The sequence below is a fragment of the Acomys russatus genome, chromosome 14 (assembly GCF_903995435.1).
Source record: "Acomys russatus chromosome 14, mAcoRus1.1, whole genome shotgun sequence".
Taxonomy (NCBI): Eukaryota; Metazoa; Chordata; class Mammalia; order Rodentia; family Muridae; genus Acomys; species Acomys russatus.
The window spans coordinates 35,866,836-35,889,108 of NC_067150.1; the positions used below are offsets into that span (position 1 = coordinate 35,866,836).

Below are 22,273 nucleotides of genomic sequence, written 5' to 3' on the forward strand. Positions count from 1 at the left end.
TGTAAGACACGCTAGGCCTAGGCAACTCTCTAATCAAACAGTTGTCATGGCACTAACTAAAAGATGGGATGCAGCAAGAAGACGCGGAGCTCTCCCACCACGACTGGGTCCCAAACAGCTCTCCCACTTCCACTTGGCTTCGGGGAGCAAGCAAAGTGAAACTGCCAGCAGGCCCTCATTCAGCGCCCAAGCTCCGGCAGAACTCCCAGTGCCACTTGCCCGCTCCCGCGACCCAGCAGCTCGGCTCTTGCTTCTGGGGCCCAGCGAAGCCGCCCAACCGGGGACCAGAGGAGCGATCGAGCCAGCTAGGCCTTTACGCAGGCTGCCCAGGCCCTGGTGCCCGTCGCCGCGGCCCGGACGGGAGGAAACCGACGTCTCCGGCTGCCTCCCAGCTTCCCCGGCTCGCTCGGCACGGCGCGTCTAGCCTGCCTCCGCCCGCCCGCCAGCGCGCAGCCCGGCCCATTCTGGCACCTAGCCGGACCTGGACACTGGAGCGCACCGAGCGAGCGGAGCCCTACTGAAGGGGCCGGGAGGAGCCGGCGCGGGGCGGGGACTCCGGCCCCGCCCGGCCCTCCCAGGGCCCAGTTCCCGTACTGCCCCCTGCAGGTTCCCAAGCATTCAGGCCCAGCCGAGGACCTCAGATCCACCTCCCAGTCCGGACTTGTTGGTAAAGCCCATTTTACAGATGAAGTGTGGAGAGGTGAAGTGACTCGCGCAGGAAGTCCCAGATGAGTCAGAACAAGAGTTCCGGGTCTAGACTTTCCTCACCCCGAGATACTCATCCCCAAGGCCTCCTGACCTCCGTTCCTGATCATAACCATAGCTTACCTCCAGGCACAAGACGGAACCCTTCTCGGATCCTCCCTTCTGTGTCATTCAGTCCCAAGGCCTCTAGGGGCGGGGCTCTGTCACTTTGGCCAGAAAGGAGGAATGGGGGCTGATAGACACTTCCTACTGCAACCCGTTCTTCCTGTCTGACATCCAGTCATGGTTTAGCCTCAGGACTTCCGGGTTCTAAAAACCCCAACCCTCATCCCTTCCATTCAAGGAACACCCTAGGTTCTCGTAACTGGGATAGCAGAGCCACCCATCGCCGTCAACCAAGGAAAGCTCCACATGCCAACACGGGTGTGCAAAGTGCAGGGAGCAGACATCAAATAGCGAACTCCAAGAGAGGCTCCTCCGGCCAGGGCTGGGAATTGGTTTCTATGATCTACCCTCTGTTGGAACAGAAGTCAATGGTGGTAATTTCATCTAAGCAATTGTCTGTTCATTCCATGCGTGGTGTTGGGCCAGTACTGAACACTCACCCTGGGCTGCCAAGCAGAGCATGCCATGCAGGGACCTACCATGTTGACAGAGGATGTTCTTCAGAGACAGAGGCAAACTTTTAGGAAAGTTACTTACTAACTGCTTCTAACAGAGACTGCAACATTTGAACCGGATGTTTGAAAATCCAGAAGGAGCCGGGTGCAGTGCACACGCCTTTAGTCCCTCCTGGTCTATAAAGTCACTCCCTAACAGCCAGGACTACAAGAGAAATCCTGTCTTAAAACAAAACAAAACAAATCAGAAGGAGCAGGGCCTGGTGGTGCAAGCCTGTAATCCCAGCACTCTGGGAGGCAGAGGCAGGTGGATCTCTGTGAGTTCAAGGACAGCCTGGTCTACAAAGAGAGTCCAGGACAGCCAAGGCTACACAGAAAAACTCTGTCTCAAAAAGCCAAAAACCAAAATAAATAATATAAAGTCAGAAGAGCATACAGGGCAGCATGGAAAATGGTATGTTTGCATTTTAAAAAGAAGTTCTAGGATTGGAGAGATGGCTCAGCAGTTAAGAGCACTGGCTGTTCCTCTGGAGGACCTGGGTTCAATTCCCAGCACCTACACAGCAGCTCACAACCAGCTGTAACTCCATTCTTAGTGAATCTGATACCCTCTTTTGGCCTCTTCGGGCACTACATGTATGTGGCGCGTAGACATACATGCAAACAAAACACCCATACACATATATATTTTTTGTTTTGTTTTGTTTTTCGAGACAGGGTTTCTCTGTGTAGCCTTGGCCATCCTGGACTCACTTTGTAGACCAGGCTGGCCTCGAACTCACAGCGATCTGCCTGCCTCTGCCTCCCGAGTGCTGGGACACATATATATTTTTTAAATATTGAAAACAAAATAAAAGAGGCTGGACAGTGGTGGCACATGCCTTTAATCCCAGCACTAGGCAGGTAGGTCTCTGAGTTCAAGGCCAGCCTGGTCTACAGAGTGAGTGCCAGGACAACCAGGGATACTCAGAGAAACCCTGTCTTGAAAAACAAAACAAAAATAAGATAAAATATTAAAGAAGTTCTTCCAGAGAAGTTGAAGGAGTATGCGCAGCCCCACGGATGTCATCTCAGGGGTGACATCTAGGGCCAGGGTCCTCCTCTAGTGTCACTGACTTACCTAGCCATGGGAAGCCAACTATCACCTGGCTATGATTATTGTACATTGCTCAGAGCCAGCAGCCGTTCCCCTCCCCATGGGTATGACACCTGTGTGGCTTTTTATTAATAACATGTAATTTGACTGGCCTCTGCAGACAGGAAGGCTGTGCGTCATGTTCTAGGCATGTCCTCTGTCTTCTGGCCTCAGAATGGAGCAGCACCAGGTGCTCCAAGAGCCGTGGCACAGAAAGCCATCAGCTCTGCCCTCTAGCACTTTGCACAGGCCCTGACACAGCCAGGCAGCATGTTGAGAACACAGTCTCCGAGGCCTAGCAGGTGGCCATGGGGTGGGGACCCGTTTCCAGACACACCTGGATGGGCAGGTGGCTGGAACTAGGAGGAGGAGGAGGAGGCAGCAGAGCAGGTGGGTGACAATGACAGTGGCAAAAGCTCCGTGTTTGGAGAGGTTGCCTGCCGCTTCTGCCCATTTGGAGTTCCTTTGCTGTCAATGCAGGTGGCAGTACTGCACTTAGCCCCACCTCGGGTTTGCTGTGGGAGTCAAAAGAGCTCTCTCAGCCGGGGGCATGGTGGCGCACACCTTTAATTCCAGCACTCGGGAGGCGGAGGCAGGTGGATCACTGTGAGTTCAAGGCCTGCCTGGTCTACAAAGCAAGTCTAGGACAGCTAAGGCTACACAGAGAAACCTTGTCTCAAAAAAAAATAAAAAAAAAGATTAAAAAAAAAAAAAGCTCTCTCTGTAAATCTATGCACCATTCTGCCAGTGCTCTCTGTGCCTGCAGGCGATGCTGGCTCCCGAAGGACTTTTGCTCTCTCTGTTCTCTGTGGAACTTCAAATCAAAGGTGTCTGATTATATCAGAACTATTTGGGGCTGGGAGTGTAGCTCAGTGTAGAGTGCCCTCAGTATGGGATGGGCAAGGGTTTACATTTTAAAAGAGAAGCAGACAATGGAGGCCAGGAACTGTAAAGGCCCGCCTAGGCTACAGAGGGAGCGCAAAGACAACACGGGTAATGTGAGACCTTGTCTAAAAGTTTAAAACAACTTAAAAAGGCTTGGGGATGTTCAGGGTCTTAGGTTCAACCTGCAGCCAAACAAACAAACAAATACATAGTGAAACAGTAAAGGAAGAATCTGAAGAAAAACTAGTTCATGACAGTAGCTCATTCCTGTAATTCCAGCACTTAGGAGGCTGAGGGCAATGGGGTTGCTTTGATTTCAAGGAAAACCTGGGCTACATGATCTGGAAGGAGCCTAAAGATGTAGCCTAGCTGCCACAGTGCTTGTGTAGTACGAATGAAGCCCTGGGTTTAATTTGCAATGCAATGCAGGAACCAGACACATCTGCCTGAAAGTGTAGCACTTGGTAGGTAGAGTCAAGAGAAACAGGAATTCAGCTGGGCGTGGTGGCGCACGCCTTTAATCCCAGTACTCGGGATGCAGAGGTAGGCAGATCACTGTGAGTTCGAGGCCAGCCTGGTCTACAAAGTGAGTCCAGGATGGCCAAGGCTACACAGAGAAACCCTGCCTCGAAAAACCAAAAAAAAAAAAAATTTTATTTATTTTATGTATATGAGTACACTGTCTTTATGCACACCAGAAGAGGGCATCAGATCATATTACAGATGGCTGTGAGGGTGTGGTAGCTGGGAATTAAACTCAGGATCTCTGGAAGAGCAGCAAGTGCTCTTAACCACTAAGCCATCTCTCCAGCCCCACACCTTTAATCTTAGCACTCAGGAGGCTAAGGTAGGCAGATCTTTGAGTTTGAGGCCAGCCTGGTCTACATAGCAAGTTTCAGGCAAGTCAGGTTAACACAGTGAGACCCTGTCTCAAAGAAACAAGCAAAAACAAAGAAATACACAAAAAAGAAAGACAGAAAGGGAGGGAGGGAAGCAGGAAAACTACCTGGTGGAAGAACTTCCCACCTTTAACTTGTAAAGAGCCATTTGTCAGGCACGCTCTGAGAAGGAAGTCCCTAAGTACCCCTAAAACAACCTAGGAGTCAGACTCCCCTACTTCTCCCTCTCACTCCAACTCTCCATAAGAAATGAAATGAGAGCCAGGCGTGGTGGCGCACATCTTTAATCCCAGCAATCGGGAGGCAGAGGTAGGCGGATCGCTGTGAGTTCAAGGCCAGCCTGGAGTCCAGGACAGCCAAAGCTACACAGAGAGACCTTGTCTTGAAAAACAAGAACAAAAAAAAAAAAGAAAAGAAGAAGAAGAAGAAAGAAAGAAAGAAAAGAAATGAAGTAAGAGGGCTGGAGAGATGGCTCAGAGGTTAACAGCACTGGCTGCTCTTCCAGAGGTCCTGAGTTCAATTCCCCACCACCACAGGGTGGATTACCATCATCTATAATGAGATCTGGTGCCCTCTTCTGGCCTGCAGGTCTACATGCAGGCAGAGCACTGTATACATAATAATAAAATATAAAATCTTGAAAAAGAAAGAAACGAAATGAGAAGGTCTACAGTTGCGCACCCAGCCAGTCATACTTGGACCCTCGTCCAGACCAGGACGCTTTCTCCACCTGGGGTACAACTGTGGTGTCGCAAACAACGGACAGGGATGGTTTCAGTCACTTCTTTCAATCCCCAAACCTCAGGCCCAAAAGAAACGAGGACCAGACAATATACAGCTTCTCGGGTCATCTGCCACCAGCTCTCAAGACCCTCAGGGACTGTCCCACACCAACCATCTGGTGTTTGGTGCTGGTTACTGATGGCTCATCCCTGGAATGTGTGGCCCAGTAGGGAAAAAAAACAGAAAGAAAAAGAGAACATTAGAGTAAGTCCAATGAGGCCCCTGCCACTTCCATCCTGGAGGCAGAGAAGGCTCTAGGGCAGTGGTTCTCAACCTGTGGGTCATGACCCCTCAGGGGTCACATATCAGATAGTTGTGTCATGATTCGTAACAGTAGCAAAATCACAGCTATGAAGTAGCAACAGAAAAAAAACTATGGTTAGCAGTCACCACAACATGAGAAACTGCACCAAAGGGTCGCAGCATCAGGAAGGTTGAGGACCACTGATGGATCTACAGGGTCTTCTCTGCTTCCCATTGCTCTTTCTGAAAACCACTGACAGGCACTCTCCCTCCCCTCTGTGTACTCTCAGGGCTCCCTGAGCCCTGGAGAGAGTCCTGGGTCACTTTGGTCATATGCCCATGCAACAGATGTAAGTGCCCACAAATAGCTTGCAGACCCAGCTATGACCAAGAGCCCTGCCCAGTGCTGAGAACGGAGTCTTGCAGCAGAAGACGTGGCCTCCAAGTCCCACCCCTCACCCCCTCCCCTCTAGGCAGGGTCTCACGTTGCCCAGGCCGGCCTTGAACTCCTTAGGTAACTAAGGATGACTTTGAACTTCCAATCCTCCTGTGTCCACCCCCCAAGTTCTGGGGTAACTCCTGCATGCCACTTCATCTGGACTGTGCAGTTCTGGGGACCGAGGCTAGTCTTCATGCATGCTAGGCAAGCACTCTGCCAACCAAGCCACGTGCCCAAGCCCTCAAGGTTCCATTTCTACTGTTTAAGGGCCCATGTCACCTTTCCCTCATCTGAAAAATGGCGATGATGACAAAGGACGGTGTGGGTTGGCACTGAGCGTTTTGATCAGGCAGGAAGTACGACACAAATATTTCACAAGATCTACATTCATGAATTTGACATATGCCTAAGACTTCACATCCCTGCCACAGCATCCCCCAAAATGGCAGACATTATGCCAAGTGCTTTGAAGACACCCCCCCCTCAATAGCCTAGGGTAGCAGGTGGCAGACCCATATTCACGGACCGCGTACTGTATAAATATAGGTTTTATTAATAATGGGTGAAAACCCACAAATACAACTGGCATCTGTGTAATGAGAAGAGCCTGGGGCAGGTAAAGAAGAGTGACCTTGGGGGCTGGGGACAGAGTCCTGGGGGTGGGCAGACCACATGGAGGTTGATCCTAGACCCACCAGGTAGCTGCCACCTTGGCATCTAGGCCCCACTGTTCTGATGTCCAGGAACCAGCAGCTGACTAGAAGATGGGACTAGGTGAATGGAAGTTTGAGTGAGCGACAGACAGCTGGAGAAAAGGCAGAAGAGCAAGTGTCAGTTTGGAGCACAAAAGGAGGGCCGTGGGGGAGCAGCGGCTGAGGCCAGCTGTGCCCATTTTTGTGCTTGTTGGGTTCTGACCTCAAGGAGGCCAGTACCCAGTGCCACCCCTGCCTCAAGAGGGAGGGAAGACTGGGAGATAGACACCTGCAGACCCCAGAGCCATACTGAGTGGCACCCACCTCATTCTTAGCCTCCAAAGTGGCATTCCCCTGGAGGACATTGGCACTGCCCACCTGCCACCACCCTTAGCTCCATGCCACCGTCACTCCCCTCTGAGCCGTGAGGGATGGAGCCCGTGTTGGGCTGAGATTGCCTGGTCACTTTTGTTTTCCTGTAACTCCTGAGCCTCAGGAGCAGCAAGGAGGAAGGATTGGGTCTTCCCGGGCTTACACCAGAGAATAAAGTGCATTCTCCAGTTCCTGTGGCAGGTGGGAGAGTGACACAGACATTATTGCAGAGATGCTGTAGAGACCTACCCTGACAGAAGGGTTAGGAAAGTGCGTGGGACATCCCGTGGTCTCTCCAATCTCCAGGATTGGGAGTGGTGGCCCAGACAGAAAACCTGGCTTCTGCTCTAACAGATTGTCCAAATCAGCCAAAGTGGGTGTGAGGAGAAAGGAGGAGAAGGAGAAGGAGGAGGAGGAGGAAGAGGAGGAGGAGGTGACTTCCAGAGTCCCTCCTTGCTCTATCCAATGTTCATGATGGGACTCCCTGGGGACCCCACCAGGGCCCAGCCCTGGAACTCCAACCCGATAGCAGTTTACAAACACTAGTGTGGTGGGGACCTCAGAGGGGCATCAGTTTGATCGCTTCTAAGTCAAGGCCTAGAGAACAGCAGGGCTCTCAGGCAAACAACAGAGGAGGTGTTCTGCGCAGAGGAGAGCAGTCTCCCAGCGGTCTTTGCATGCAGGTGTTGGAGAGAGTAGGGGTGAAGCTACAAACTGCATCACTTGGGAAGACTCCTGGTCTTCATTGAAGAGGGCTGAAGCCCTGGGGGGCCAGGCCCACAGCCAGCCTGTGGAGCAACTGAGGAAGAGGAGGGCAGCTGCACCAGCAACCAAATGCCCAAGTCGACAAGTTTAAAACAGTCCCAAAGGACGGGCGCTGGAGGCCTCCTGCCCAGAAGAAGTGAGCCAAGCTCTATCTCTCGGATTTGACCCGATACCGGAGCACAAGATATGCCAGCAGCCTCAGGGCAAGGAAGAAAATGCCCAGGACCAGAAAGTCCATGTAGAGTTTGGCTTCCTCAACATCCAGCTCTCGCAAGATGATCTGTGGGTCCCGGAACGGGCACTGTTCATCTAAGCACGTCAGGTGTCCTCGCTCCATGCCGTAGATGGTTAGGATCAAACCCTCAAAGCCATACCTAGGCAAACAGGGACATCAGAGCAAGCCACAGAGCACAGGACCCCTGTCCCTCAGCAAATCACCAGAGCCCGGCCACAGGGCTCTCGTTACTCAGGTGCCAGCCAGGGTGCAGGGGCAAACAATCAGACACTCACAGCCCCTTTAGAAGCTAGACCTCCTGTGGGGAAGGAAGCTCACCGACCTGACGTAGGAGAGGTAGGAGCTCCACTGCAGGTAAGTGGGGATGGTCTTGAAACTGACAAAGAAGCCGGAGAATAAGAGGACAGGGATGGCAGTAACCGGGCCCACAAAGGTGGCCACCTGAAGGACAGGAGGGAGGAGCTCGGCTGTCACAGGGGTGACCACAGTTCAATCCACCCCATGGCAGCTCTTGATTTCTCCCAGGAGACCCCACATGAGTGCCAACTTTCCCACCTGCAGGGAGTTGGAGGCAGCGCCAATCAAAAGTCCCAAAGACTGGGCAACTAAGGCGGTGGCCGTGGCCAAGGCCGAGAAGAGCAGGAAGCGGCTGGTCTCAGCTGGCTGGCCTGTCATCCAGTACACGATGCTGCAGTACACTACTGGGCATACCACCTGGGGAGCAGCCACAGAAGGGGTTAGGGACTTTCAAGCCAAGGGCAAATGACCAATCATCTTACACTTTCCTGGGGAATAAGTGTTCCCAGGGCTTGTCAGCCCTACACTGCCTTCTTTCTTGTTCATGCTGCTTTTCAGACTGACACATGTCCCCTTCCTCCCAGACAACATCTTATATAACTTTGTCCTTTTGCTCTGACAGGTTCAGGCATCTTCCTTCCACCCCTGGGCATCTCCAGTCCTTCACATCATTCCAGGGTATTCCATGTGTGTGGGGGTGGGGGTGTCTATATGTTTGTGTGTGTCTATGTATATGTGTGAGTGTGACTGTGTGGTGTGGTGTGTGTGTGTGTGTGTGTGTGTGTGTGTGTGTGTGTCTGGTGTGGATGTGGATGTGTTCATTTATGTAGGTGCACACAGAAGGCAGAAAAGGATGTTGGAGTCCCCCAGAGCTGGAATTACATGTATTTGTAAATTGTCTGACATGGGTGCTAGTAATTAAACTCAGGCATTCTGCAAAAGCATCAAACACTCCTAACCATTGAGCCATCTCTCCAGCCACATACATACATATATGTATGGATATGTATGGATATATGTAGGTATACATATAATAGTTATTTAAGATTTGTTTTTATCTATGTGTATGTCTCGGTATGTATATGCCACCTATGTGCAAGTACCCATAGAGGCCAGAAGAGGGTGCTGTTTCTCTGGAGCTAGAATTACAAGCAGTAGTAAGCTGTCTGATGTGTGGGTGGGGGGCTGAACTCTAGTCCTCTGGAAGCGCAACAAGCATTTTTAATCTTTTACAGATGTGCTGTTTCTCCAGTCTCCTTATAGTATTGAAAAATCAACTCTCTCTAGGAGGAAGCTCTGTTTCCCCTTTTGGATTGGTTGGGAAGCACACCATGGAGACTCTGGTTACTGAGGTGACAGTATCTCTGTAATTTTTGTTAGATATGCATGTCATAGACGCTCTTATCATTAAAAAATATAAAATAATGGGTTTGTTAATTTGCTTCATTTTGCTTACTCTACCTAACCCTTAACACCAGCTGTAAGCCTCAAAAAGAAATGATATAATTTCTTAGCACTTGGGAGGCTGATTGCCACAAGTTCAAGGTCATCAAGGTCATCATGGTCTAGATAGTCAGTTCCAGTATAGCCTGGGCTTACAGACTAAGGCCTCAATTCAGAGAACCTAGATAAATAAAGTAAAATAGCTATTTCCTCCTTGGCAGTCCTGGGGATGGAACCCCAGACATGACGCATAAATGGCAAGCGTTCTACTCCCATCCCTCTATGCCCGTGCTACAGGGTGAGGCCCTGTCTCAAAACACACACACACACACACACACACACACACACACACACACACACACACCCGGGGGGGGGGGGGGAGGGGAGAGAACAAGCTCACAGGGAAACAGGAATTTGCCTCACTAGCTACAGTTGTACAGGTTCTTTCCTGCACAAAGGCTCCCAGCTCCCAGACAGAGCCAACCAGAGGCCAAGATCCAGCTTGCACTTCTCTCGCTAAGCTCTGTCCATGGCACAGGCCAGCGCCTGCCTCCCCTTCTGCTGTCTGCCTGTTTGAGACAGGTGTCTCATGGAGCCCATTCTGGCCTCAAACTCCCTTTGAATTCCTAATCACCCTCACCGGCTTCGCCTTCCAAGTGCAGGTTTTACTGCTGTGCCCAGCCACACCTAGCTAAGGGACACTTTTCAGTAACGTGCACAAAGGATTACTGGTGGCCCCGCAGATTTGAACAAGGCACTAATGTGCTTAATAAACATCAGTTGGTATGTGACAAGCTCACTTCTAAAAACTTTACCGGGAGCCAAGTAAAGGTGCTTGCTTGCCAAGTTGGAGGGTTCAGTCCTTAGAATCCAAATATTGGAGGGAGAAAACTGAATTCTGCAAGCTGTCCTCTGACCTCCCCACATATACTGTGGCACAAATGTGTACATGCACACACAAGGTAAGTAAATAAGTAAATGTAAAAAAATATTGCCAGGTGTAGTGGCGCACACCTTTAATCCCAACACTCTGGAGGCAGAGGCAGGCGGATCACTGTGAGTTCAAGGAAAGCCTGGTCTACACAGTGAGTTTCAAGACAGCTATGTAGAAGACTCTGTCTCAAAAAAAAAATCAATAATTAAAATTAAAAATTAAAGTTTATATGCATTCACATTTAATTCTAAAGCATAACTCTGAGGAAGTCACCGGTGCTGGTCCGTTTTCCACTAAAGCAGAGATACTGGGTAGCTTGCCCAGTGTTTTATAGCTTGCAAGTAAGTAAGGCTCCAGAACCTATGAGCTCTCTGCTGCCTATAATAAGATAAAGACATTTGCTGTTCTGTTATTGTGGTCACCTTTTTATTTATTTATTTTGGGATAGGTATTCACATTGTAGCTCTGGCTGGACTTGAATTCATGGCAATCCTCCAGTCTCAGCACCCCCCTCTCTCCACATCCACTCCAGCCCATCTGCCAAGTGTTGGGACGAGGTGAGCCACTACACCTAGCTATTTCTGGCTTGTTGACGGTTTTCCCATTAGACCACACATACTGAGTCTGCAGCGTCAGGAAGGGACTCACCTGAAACGGCACGTCGGCCGTAGTCTTGGCCAGGTAATATGCTTTGAGACTGTACCAGTAGTTCAGGTGTTCCCTCATGAAGACTGCCATCTCCAAGGGAACTAAGGGCACAGGGAGGTCAGGACCCTGCCTCATGCCCAGCAACCCCCCCCCCATGCCCTGCCCATCAGCCAGGCAGCTCAGCTCACAGGTGAGCACGGTGGGCATAAGGGCTGCAAACATGATGAACAGCATGGAGAAGAAGAGGAAGCCGGTATTGTTGAAGACCTTGCTGGCGTCGTCACCGATGTGTAGGTAGAGGAGGCCAATGAGCACGCCAATCAATACATGTGACATGAACCGCAAGTGGGTCAGGACCTACAGCCGAGGTCATCAAGAGAAGAGGTATGTGTCTCAGGCCGAGGGAGTGGGAGCTGGGGTGGAGGACACAGGGGAGGCCATGCTAGAATGGGAACTCGGGGGGGGGGGGGTGGGAGGGAAGGGGGCACCCTGTAGGCACACAGAGCCAAGGTACATCACATGAGAGGATAGTGTCCCCAGTTCCCGTCCCAGCTACTGAGAGTCTATAGCCCAAGAGGTCCAGCCTACACCTCCTGCCCCTCAGCTTGACATCTCACCGTGTCCCTGAGGATGGACAAGAAAGTCCTCCTGAAGAGGATACAGAACTGGGTGAGGGTACTGGTGGCAAACGTGTGGCTTTCAATAGGATCCATTTCCTAGGGAGCAGAAATGGGGCCAGGTGAGTGTACCTTACCCACCCACTACCCATCCAGCTCAGTAGATCGAAGAGTCCCAAGCTCTTCCCGGGACAGCACCTGAGCCTGCCGAAGGAGGAGACTTTGCCCCTAAGATGCTCACCAAGAAGCTGGGTTTAGGGGTGAGGACCTCAGGGAGGTTGAGGGCGGGGGAGAGAGAACCGGAGAGAGAGCAGATAAAGATAGTTGGGTGGTTGAAGAGAAGAAGAAGGACCCCTCTCTGGCTCATCTAACTGGTTCCTTCTTCACTTCCTTTCCACTCACTCTAAGGCCATAATTGTCTATAGAGGCCCCTGGATCTCCTATTGGTTAACAAAGATGACGATGACTCATAGCAACAATAGCCAAGCCTCTGGCTCCCAAGAGTGGCGGCATCTCATCTGAGGAAAAGACCTGGCACTAGGTGGACCCTGCCTGCCCCAGTGGCTGGCTAAGAGCTTGTGTGATTTGCCAGCCAGCTTTCCCATCTGTTCTGGGAAGCTAGTGTCGTCACCTCTGGGTTAGAGATGACGACAGACCATCCTGGCCCTGAGGTCAGCAACTGCACTGGCCACGCTTTCCAGATGGGCCCTGAGTAGGCACTGAGGTTAGTGCATCACCCAAGATGCTCATGGGAACTCAGGAGGAGCACTTGGATGAGAACTCCAAAGCTCAGGAGAGCACACCACTGTTAACACTAGGTCTCTTCTGAGGACCAGGCTGCCCAATACACAGTGGCAGCAATGCCTCTGGGGACCAGCTCTTCGGCAGGGTCATTGCCTGCGGTCCCAGCTCCCCTCCCCACCTCTGCCCTCTGCACTCCACTCACCGGAGGGCACGTGGGGCAGTGGGCAGGGACCTCATTCTTCTCAGGCTTCTCAGGACTGCTTTTTTTCTCAGCCATGGTGCAAAGGCCGTTCTGCACAGCCCTGAACAGCATGGGGTTCAGGTCTCCATACTCGCCAGAGGCCACCTCAATGACTAGGGGGACACAGAGTAGAGTGTTTAGCTAGGCCTCACCCCCCAGTTCCCAAGGGCAGCACAATCCTTCTTTGGTATACCGGGGGAAGGCGCGTGACAGTGAGCTCTCTGTCCCCAAGAGGCCTTCACGATCCAAACCCCAACGTTTGGCCCTCTTCTGTCACTCACCTCCTCACACGAGCCCCTACTTACTGAAGTCGGCAGGGTTGTGGTAGGTGGGGCAGTGCAAGCCAAGCCCCTTCAAATAGGGAATCAGGTTGGTGACCACACCCTTGAAGATGCACTGTCCCTGGCTCAGGATGTAGAGCTGAGGCAGAAAGGAACACATGAGGAAAAAATGACCAGTGGCCTGGGGGACCCCATTGACACCCATGTCCCTCTATCACAGGCCAGTCTTCTTGGAGACCTGGGGATACTGACCTTGTCAAACATCTCAAAGAGCTTGGCACTGGGCTGGTGGATGGTGCAGATGACCGTGCGGCCCCCGTGGGCCAGGGACTTCATGAGGGACACCACTTGGAAACAAGAAGCGCTGTCTAGACCGCTGTCCAGAGAGAGGTCACCAGGGACCAGTGAGGTGGATGCAGCTAAGAGGGGGTGAGTGAGGTGGGGCAGCTTCTGTGAACGGGATGCGACTAGCGGGAAGGCACCCCTCTGGCCACCCCTGTACCAGTTAGTTTGTGACAACTTGACACAAGCTGGAGTCATTTGGAAAGAGGGAACATTACTTGAGAAGATGCCTCCATCAGAGTAGCCTGTGGGGGGCATTTTCCTGGTTAATGATTGACATGAGAGGGCAAAGCCCACTATGGGTGGTGCCATTCCCCATTAGTTGTTCCTGAGTTGTATAAAAAGCAAGCTGAATGAGCCTTAGAGAGCAAGCTGGCAAACAGCATTCCTCCGTGGTCCCTGCCTCGGCTCCTGCTTGAGTTCCTGCCCTGACTTCACTCAGTGATGGACTGTGATCTGAATGTGTAAGCCAAACCAATCCTTTCCTCCCTCCCCACATTGCTTTCAGTCAAGGCCTCTGTTACAGCAATAGAAAGCCAACCAGGACAAAGCCCCCGGATCCTGCACACCTTATATGGCTCAGATATTTGCAAGCCCAGAGCACTGCCAAGCACCTGTTGCATATCAGGCACTGGAATGGCAAGGTCTCATATTAGGCTGGTCTAAAGAGAGACAGACAACTCATGGGTTGACTTGAGGAGATGTGAAAAGGTGACTAGCAACATAAACTGAAGGACTGGCCGGGGATCAGCCATGCCATGCTATAGCGGGGTGGGGGTGAGGGAGTAGGGGTGGGGGTGGGGGGTGAGGGGGTGGAGTAGAGCCAGAGAAGGTTGCTGAGTCTGGAAAGAGCAAGAGTTGAGCTGGTGAAGGGACAATGGAAGGAGCCATGGTGAAGGGCACACACAGAAGACATAGCAAGGGGCATGAAACACGGAGTGTGATGGGAGTTGTGGGCAGCTCAGTGTTATTAGGACATAAAATAGGAAAGACCAGAGAAGAAGCCACATGACTGTGTTGGGCGTGAATGAGGCTCATTGCGTGGTCTGAAGCAGGAGAGTGGAGCTTGGACTTGTCGGGTAGAAAGTCCATTCTGGCCAGGAGTGGTGGTGCAAGCCTTTAATCCCAGCCCTCGGCAGGCAGAGGCAGGCAGATCGCTGTGAATTCGAGGCCAGCCTGGTCTACGAAGTGAGTCCAGGACAGCCAAGGCTACACAGAGGAAACCCTGTCACAAAAAACTAAAAAAAAAAGGAGGAAAGTCCCTGGGAGACTGAAGACAGGGAGATGAGGCCTTGATGATGTCCTGCATTAGGGATGGGACTGAGCAAGTCTGAGAGCTACCAAAAGGAGGACTTGATGACTAATGACTTCTGGGGTGAGAAGAGGGAGACGTGTGGTACGGGGAATCCAGATCTCCACCTGGATGAAAGATAGGACAGCTTGGCTCCGACTAGATTAGCAAGGGTGGAGTCCTCAGAAGGCTGCAAGCAGGAGATCCGGTCCCCAGCCATGGAGCCATTAACCAGACTCCACATCCATCCCTGGCTTAGGTCAGGAGAAGCAAGGAGCTACCTGGTGGGCTCGTCAAAGAACATGACAGGCGGGTTGTTGACCAGTTCCAAGGCAATGGCCAGGCGCTTCCTTTGCCCTCCAGAGAGCAGGGCTGTCCTCGTGTGAGAGCAGGACATCAGTCCCAGGGCTGTCAGGATCTCTGTCACCTGCAGGCACCACGCCCCCCAGCCAGCCCCAGTCAACCTCAGCATCTCTGCTTCACCGAAGCACCACCCCTTTTTCACAAGGCTCGGCCCTCAAGCCCCTGCTCCCCACCCAACCTGGGGCCTGAAACTCATAAGCCTCAGAAGGACCCATTCCACCCCCTCCCCCACCTCCTCCTCCCCCACTCACCAGCTCCTTCTTCACCTCCTGCTTCTCACTCAGCTTCAGGTTGGCCGAGACCTAAAAAGTGATGAGCAAGTGAGGAAGGCCACTTCCTGCCCAGTCCCTTCAGCTTGCAGCGATGGAAAGGGGAGCGTGGAGGAGGAGAAGGCCACCCTCTCCTCACCATCATGGCTTCCAGCACTGTGAGGTGTGGCAGAAGCATGTCATCCTGCATGATGTAGCAGGACATCTTGCGGAAGGTCCTCAGATCTCTCGGCCTCCCGTTGACCAGGATCTGCCCTTTCATCCCGGACTCCCTGCAGGGAGATCGACGGGTAGGCAATGAGCACCCCATGTGCTGCCCCAGGAGGTCCCCCTCCTGAGTCCTGCGCCCCCCCCCCCCCGCTCCTGTTCTTCATGCTCACCTGTACCCTGCCAAGATGTTCATGAATGTTGACTTGCCAGCCCCAGAGGGGCCCATGATGCCAATAAGCTCTCGGCGGCAGAACTTACCAGACAGGCACTTGAGGAGGGTCTTGTAACCTGTGGTGAGGACAAGAGGGAGTCACTGGTGAGGGCTAAGGGGTCAGAGGCATCCTTTTAATTTATTGATTATTATGTATACAGTGCTCTGCCTGCATGTACACCTGCAGGCCAGAAGAGGGCATCGGATCACACTATAGATGGTTGTGAGCCCCCATGTGGTTGCTGGGAATTGAACTCAGGACCTCTGGAGGAGCAGTCAATGCCCTTAACCTCTGAGCCACCTCTCCAGCCCCATCCTCAGAACTCTTAAAAAGGGGTCCTAGGGAGCTGGCTCAGTCAGTAAAATGCTTACCACACAAACACAGGAAGGATTTTAGTTTCCACCCCTAGAGGCCACTTAAAATGCCCGCTTAACCTGTGTTTGGTGATCCTGCTGTGAGCCCTGCTTGGGAAGTTGAGACAGCCTAGCAGTTAAGAGCAGGCATCACTCAGGTTCCCAGCACCCACTCTCACAGCTACCTGTACCTCTAGCTCATGGGGATATAGTGCCCTCTTCTGGACTCTGCAGGCACTGCACTCACATGCTAGCACCCCTTGCCACACACACATTTTTATTTATTTATTTATTTATTTATTTATTTGTTTGTTTGTTTTTCTAGATAGGGTTTCTCTGCTTAGTCTTGGCTGACCTAGACTTACTTTGTAGAGCAGGCTCAAACTCACATTGATCCACCTGTCTCTGCCTCCCAAGTGCTGGGATTAAAGGTGTGCGCCACCACACCCAGCTCACACACACATTTTTTTAAAAAAATGAATCTTTGACAACAATAACAGAAAAAGGCTGGGGTTGGTGGTGCATACTTGTAATCCCAGTGCTCAAAAGGCCAAGACAGAGGGGCTGGAGAGATGGTTCAGTGGTTAAGAGCACTATCTGCTCTCTCAGAGGTCCTGAGTTCAATTCCCATCAACCACCTGGTGGTGCACAACCATCTATAATGTGATCTGATGCCCTCTTCTGGCATGTAGTTGTACATGCAGATAGAGCACTCTTACATAGAATAAATAAATAGAATCATAATCATTCTATTTAAAACAGAAAAGAAAAGGCCAAGACAGGTCACTCCCTGGACCTCACTGGCCAGCCAGGGATCCTATCTCAGAGAGCAAGGTGGATGGATGGATGGCTTTTGAGAGATGATATCTGAGCTTGATCTCTGGTTCCCGTGTGTGTGTGTGTGTGTGTGTGTGTGTTTGTGTGTGTGTGTGTGTGAGAGAGAGAGAGAGAGAGAGAGAGAGAGAGAGAGAGAGAGAGAGAGAGAGAGAGAGAGAAAGAGAGAGAGAGAGAGGATCTTAGAGGAGGTTTAGTCATAGAAGAACTATCCATGGCTGAGTGGAATTGAGCTACAATGGGCAAGCAGTTCTTACACAGTGGCTCCCACCCTCTCATCCTGTCCCCCTAAAAATGACTGCCACCAGTGTTAGAGTCGGGTGGGGGCACTGAAGGCTGTGGGAAAGCTGATGCTGGCCGGCCCTGAATGGATGTGTGGTGAGGGCACCCAGGCCCTAAAAGACAAGACTCTCTCCTTACAGTGTTCGCTGTCTTACACACTCCAGGACACTCCTGCTGAACAGCCCAAGCCTGCTGCCTGCCCTGTGTTCCTACAGCACTGCTCAGATGCCAGCACGTTTGTCACTCTATGTGCCTGTGCTCACACCCCTCCTCCAACCTCTTAGTCAGGCAAAAATCTTGGGGGAAGGGTCTGTGCCTTGCTCGGCTTCTTTGTCTGACTGCCATGTAATAGATGCTTGGTAAGTGTGTTTTCTCCATGCTTTTGCTCCGTACTGGAAAAAAAATAAATTCCTTTTTTATGTCTTCACTGTTTTACAAGCTTGTCTCTCCAGCCCCAGCCATGGCCAGTAAAATCTCACCTGCCACTCACCCAACGGGAAGCAGTAGGTGCGTGCATGTATCGGTATGGACTCAGGTGGATATGGTTCAAATCCGTGATCCACATTACCAGCTGTGTGACCTGAGGCAAGTTGCTTAACATCTCTGAGCTCCAGGTTCCTCATATGTAAAATAAGGATGAAGGTGGTGCCTACATCATAGGGTCCTTGTGAAGAGTCAATGAGCTAATATATGTAAAGCAGATGGCTCAGTTCTTGGCACATACAGCGCATTTCACAAGGCATATTGTATTAAGACTCTATTTGACAAATGCTAATTGAGATCGACCATGTATTATGCTCTGTACCAGACACTAGACAAAAAAAAAAAAAAACAAAAAAAAAAACTAAGGACGGACATAGTTTATGCGTTCAAGAGAGAAATGGACAAGAAAACACCCATGGTGTGAGTGAAAGTAAAATTAGGGCTAGAGAGAAGAGTGAACAGTGAGATGGAAGAGGTGACACTGGAGCTCAGGAGCAACAAGAGAGGCCCCAAGGCTTTAGGAGAGAAGGCACTGCTACAACAGAGTCCACGGGACAGAGGGCAGAGACTGTCCAAAGCCTGGGAGGTGGAGACGGAGGCTGAGGCGGAGGACCAGGACCTTGCATGTTAAGTTGGCAGACCTGCTGTGGCAAGCGCTCCATCCTTCATCCCTCACCTAGTCCCAAAGCACACTCCTGAGCAGAGGCCATGAGTTTACCTTATGTCACCTGCTGTCTGTGCCCGACCCATGCCCACTGTTGGACCAGACCACACCAACTGCCTGTTCAGAGTCTATTAACCTCAGCTGCTCCCCCAGCATAGGAGGCCACTGGAGGCCACAGCTATCAACACACCCAAGACCACATAGCCAGGTCTGTCCCTGGAGAGGAAAGTCTCAGCCCTCTGGCTAAGTTCCTCATGGTCAACCAGAATGGTGATCTAAAGCACCCTCCAGTGTCTGATCTGCAGAGCCCCTCACCAAAGTGACTTCCTGTGCAAGAAAAGAAACTGCAAGAGTGAACCTTCCCCTCACTTCCTCACAGTCTGTCCAATGCCAGTCAGACCCAAGGCCTGCCACAAATATCATCTTACACTCACTTGCCTTTCTCAAAGATACCAACTCAGCTGAGCTCCTAAGAATCCAATGAGGAAAGTTAAGCCAAGAGAGGGCATTCGGCCTGCCAACAGCCACACGCCTTCCTCTGGGCTGAAAGCATTTGGCTCTTAACTCCCCCTGGATCACAACTGCTCAGATCATGAGGGGCCTATAGACCTCCCACTGAAATACACTTGCTTCAGTCGGTAGCTCTGTAATTTTGTCAAAGCACTAATTATTTTAATTTATTTTATTTACTTAGAGTTTTGGAGATGAGGTCTTCCTATGTACTCCACGCCGGCCTTGAACTCACGACCATCCAGCCTCAGCCTCCACAGGGCTGTGTGCCATTATGACTGGCAAATCTCTAAGTTATTAGCATCTGTGATTCCTCATCAATAAAAGAATAATAACTGGCTGGGATGCAGCTCGGTGGCAGAGTGTATACCTAGAATAAGGAAGGCCCTGGTCCCAGGCTTGGTGGTGCACGCCTGTAATGCCAGCACTCGGGAGGCAGAGGCAGGTAGATCTCTTGTAAGTTCGAGGCCAGCCTGGTCTACAAATATAGTTCCAGGGCAGTCAGAGCTGTTACACAAAGAAACCTTGTCTTGAAAAACCAAACCAAACAAACATACAAACAACGAAGTCCTTGGCTTCTATCTCCAGAAACCATTAAGAAAAACAAAACAAAACACAGTATTATTCCCTCCTAGAGACTTAATAGGGTTATTATGTTATTAAATGGGATCACTAGTAATTAATTGAGTGTGTTTTGAAAAATAAAGGTCATATACACTTGGAGGAGACTCTGGTGACAGATCCTCACCCCAGATCCCTTCATTTTCCTTCTCTGCCACCCTTAATTTCATTCTGTCTCCTCTAGACGGGCAAGGGAGCAAAAAACAAAGAAGCCAGGCAAAGGAGGGCAGAGGGCAGAAAAGGGGCCAGGCTAAGAGGGCAGAGGAGGCTGACAAGATCCTAAGGGAGGAGTCCCTAGCCGGGGCACCCAGCACCCTGATAAGGAGCAGTGCCTAATCTGGCCACATTTCTTTTCACCATTAAGTTCCCAAGGCCAAGGAAATAACAAGGACCTCACCGTTCTACCAAGAGCTTCCCTGAGGATGAAAGAGACTGCTGAGGGCTAGGGTGTTGGGCAGGGAGCCCAGACGCCCCAGGGTCCACCGGCTCAAACGCCTGTTACCTAATTGGTCACCTATGGGGAGTGAGCAAACATGTAGAGGCAGCTCACACTAAACTCTGTTCTCAAGCACCCCAAAAATGATTTCTTAAGCCTCAGAGGACACTGTCTCAGCCCCACCTCTAGCAGCACACCCTGCCGTGGGAAACAAACCCAGCCCAGCCTCTAGGTTCCCAGCCCAGCTACTGGATTGGCACAGGGAGCTCTAGAAAACCTGTCCTGATGGAGAGGAGGCGGGAGAGGGAACTTCAGTGCTGCTAGGCCTTGAGCCCTGCTCTGCCTCTTATTAGCAGGGTCATGTTATTCAACTTCTCCAAGCCTCAGTTTCCTCACTGGTAACACGAGGATGACATCCCTTCTGTCTAGCCTCCACCCTCCCGCTCCCAGGGACTGTGGCAAGACATGAATGAAGTAAGACGGCAGGAATGAGACCATCTTTAAAAATAGGTGTAAGGCTACTGTTGGACATTGAAAACAACCTCCACAGATAGAGAGGCCCCTTCCCCAAACCAGCCTTCAGAGTCACGAATACAGAGATACAGACACCCACACAGAGAGACAGAGACAGAGGCAGAGGCAGAGACAGAGACAGAGACAGACAGTCTGAGAGAGCCTGAGAAAGAGAGCGACAGCACTGAAAGAGACTGAGAGACTAATGCAAGGACCAGAGGTCATAAGGTCTATTTAGAAGAAAAAGCTTTTATATCCTGGGCGAACTTAGCTCCCAACAGTGCCGGCTGCCGTGGAGAGTACTTGTACTCCAACTGCATGCAGTGAGTGAGGGCTGTGACCTGCAAAGCTCACAGAGTGAGGTACCCCTAGCCTTCAGGCTTCTGGAGAGCCCCCTGTTCTCCGTGGGGCTGCCACCTACCCCGTTTGCGCCAGCAGGGCCCCTCTCGCACCGAATAGGACAGTTCCACAAACTCGATGTCCACAGCAGAGCGCTTTGGCAGGTGAGAGAAGCGCTGTGCTTCTGTGATGTGGTTCTCCACCTTCTTTAGGTGCGTGGTCAGCACAGGGGGCTCTGCCCCGTCCTCCAGTGCCACGGCCATGGCCACAGCCCCAGGCCCCAGGCCACAGCTCACAGTTTCCAGTGCCTTCTCCGCCATCAAGCAACCAGCCCTGCAGGGAGAGGGCCTGCTAAGCTCAGGGCAGACCCTCCAGCCCCTTGCTCAAGGCGCCATAGCTTTCTGATGCTGCCCCGCCTCCACTCCGCCACCCATTCCCACTCCCCGCGCCTCCTTCTCAGGGCAGATCCCCCAACTGTCCGCACCCCTCTTCTCGCTGTGCCTTCTGCACCCGACAGCACACTCCGGATGCAGTGACACCCAGTAGCGACCTCTCCCAGGTCCTAGGCAGTCCCAGCTTTGCCTAACTAACCCGGCCCCGTCGAAGCTGTGCCGGCTCCTCCCTCCCCGCCCCGGCCTTAATCTCCTTACCCCGCAGGCGGGCAGTCCCCGGGGGCCGGACAAGGGCGGCCACCCGCTCCGAGGTCCGGGAAGCTGGGAGGCGCAGGGTGGGCCCGGGGAGGCTCTGGCCTTGGCTCTGCGCCCCACCTCCTCCTGCACCTACTGGTGCCGTTCCTCGCCTGGCCTCTTCATCCCGCGTCGATGGCCCTGCGCCTCCGGACTGTCCCCAAAGACAGACACAGACCCCAGACCCTCCAGACCGACCCTCTTGTCCCCCACTCGCCTGGTCACCTTGACGCTCCTCCGCCTGGTGCGACGCAAGGATGCTCAGCAGAGATGCTCAGCCGGGATGCTCGACCCGGATGCTTAGCGCTGCGGCGCGGGAGGCGGACACTCCCGGTTCTCCTCACCTGCCTCTGGCTGCGGCACCCGCGCCCGGGCTCCCTGTCCCGGTGGCCCGGGCCGGGGCGGGGCTAGGCCAGGGCGGGCAGTAGAGGAAGGCCGGGCTCCGATCAAAAAAAATGATGACACGGTTGCGGAGGGATGGTTGAGTCTCGCCCGACCCCACTAGGATAAACGAGCCGGGTTTTCGTAGTCTGGTCCCCAGCGTCTGTCCTCCTGAGCTAGTCGGGCGTCAGTGTTCTCTCTCTTCCAAGCTTCTGCTCGCCGGTCCTGCTGCTCTTAAAGGGCCCGCGCCACCCCACACCCCGCGGGTGGCAAGGATGGAGGTAACAAGAGCAATGCATGCAGCGTGATGACCCGAAGGGGCACTTTTGTGGGCCCCGGACTGAGGGCTAGCTGCATAAGGTTAACCCCAAGGTCGCTAAGGGAAGGAGACTTGAAGTCACCAAAGGGGCAGATCCTTGGGCAGTAGGGTGCAGATTCTGTCAAGCCCAGGAGGTTGCGAAGCCGTCGGTCTATCTGCACACACAAACCTCTCGTTGCTTATCTAC

At 52.2% G+C, this 22,273-nt stretch overlaps 1 protein-coding gene across 2 annotated transcripts; it reads right to left on the reverse strand.

The window, feature by feature from the left end:
* Positions 1 to 7,183: 7,183 nt before the first annotated feature.
* Abcg4 (ATP binding cassette subfamily G member 4) lies at positions 7,184 to 21,828 on the reverse strand. 2 transcript variants are annotated; one of them, XM_051156279.1, is made up of 15 exons: positions 21,585 to 21,828; positions 20,783 to 21,033; positions 15,624 to 15,741; positions 15,383 to 15,515; positions 15,226 to 15,276; positions 14,893 to 15,038; positions 13,231 to 13,354; positions 13,003 to 13,117; positions 12,659 to 12,810; positions 11,713 to 11,811; positions 11,284 to 11,452; positions 11,096 to 11,196; positions 8,329 to 8,487; positions 8,096 to 8,214; positions 7,184 to 7,912 (listed from the first exon to the last, which is right to left on the reverse strand). In XM_051156279.1, the coding sequence occupies exons 2-15, from the start codon at positions 21,018 to 21,020 to the stop codon at positions 7,687 to 7,689; spliced, it is 1,950 nt and encodes a 649-aa protein (XP_051012236.1). In that variant the 5' UTR covers positions 21,021 to 21,033; positions 21,585 to 21,828; the 3' UTR covers positions 7,184 to 7,686. The 2 variants fall into 2 exon arrangements, with proteins under 2 accessions (XP_051012236.1, XP_051012235.1); XM_051156278.1 differs by lacking the exons at positions 7,184 to 7,912; positions 8,096 to 8,214; positions 8,329 to 8,487 and having other exon boundaries at positions 10,850 to 11,196; positions 21,612 to 21,828.
* Positions 21,829 to 22,273: the final 445 nt, after the last annotated feature.

What these genes read in the sequence shown, in the direction of transcription:
- Abcg4 (XM_051156279.1), bottom strand. Translation starts at nt 21,020, where the DNA reads ATGGCGGAGAAGGCACTGGAAACTGTGAGCTGTGGCCTGGGGCCTGGG. An exon ending in TCTTTGAGATGTTTGACAAG is followed by an intron (nt 13,118 to 13,230) that starts GTCAGTATCCCC and finishes TTTCTGCCTCAG; the next exon opens with CTCTACATCCTGAGCCAGGG. An exon ending in TATGCCCACCGTGCTCACCT is followed by an intron (nt 11,197 to 11,283) that starts GTGAGCTGAGCT and finishes CTGTGCCCTTAG; the next exon opens with TTCCCTTGGAGATGGCAGTC.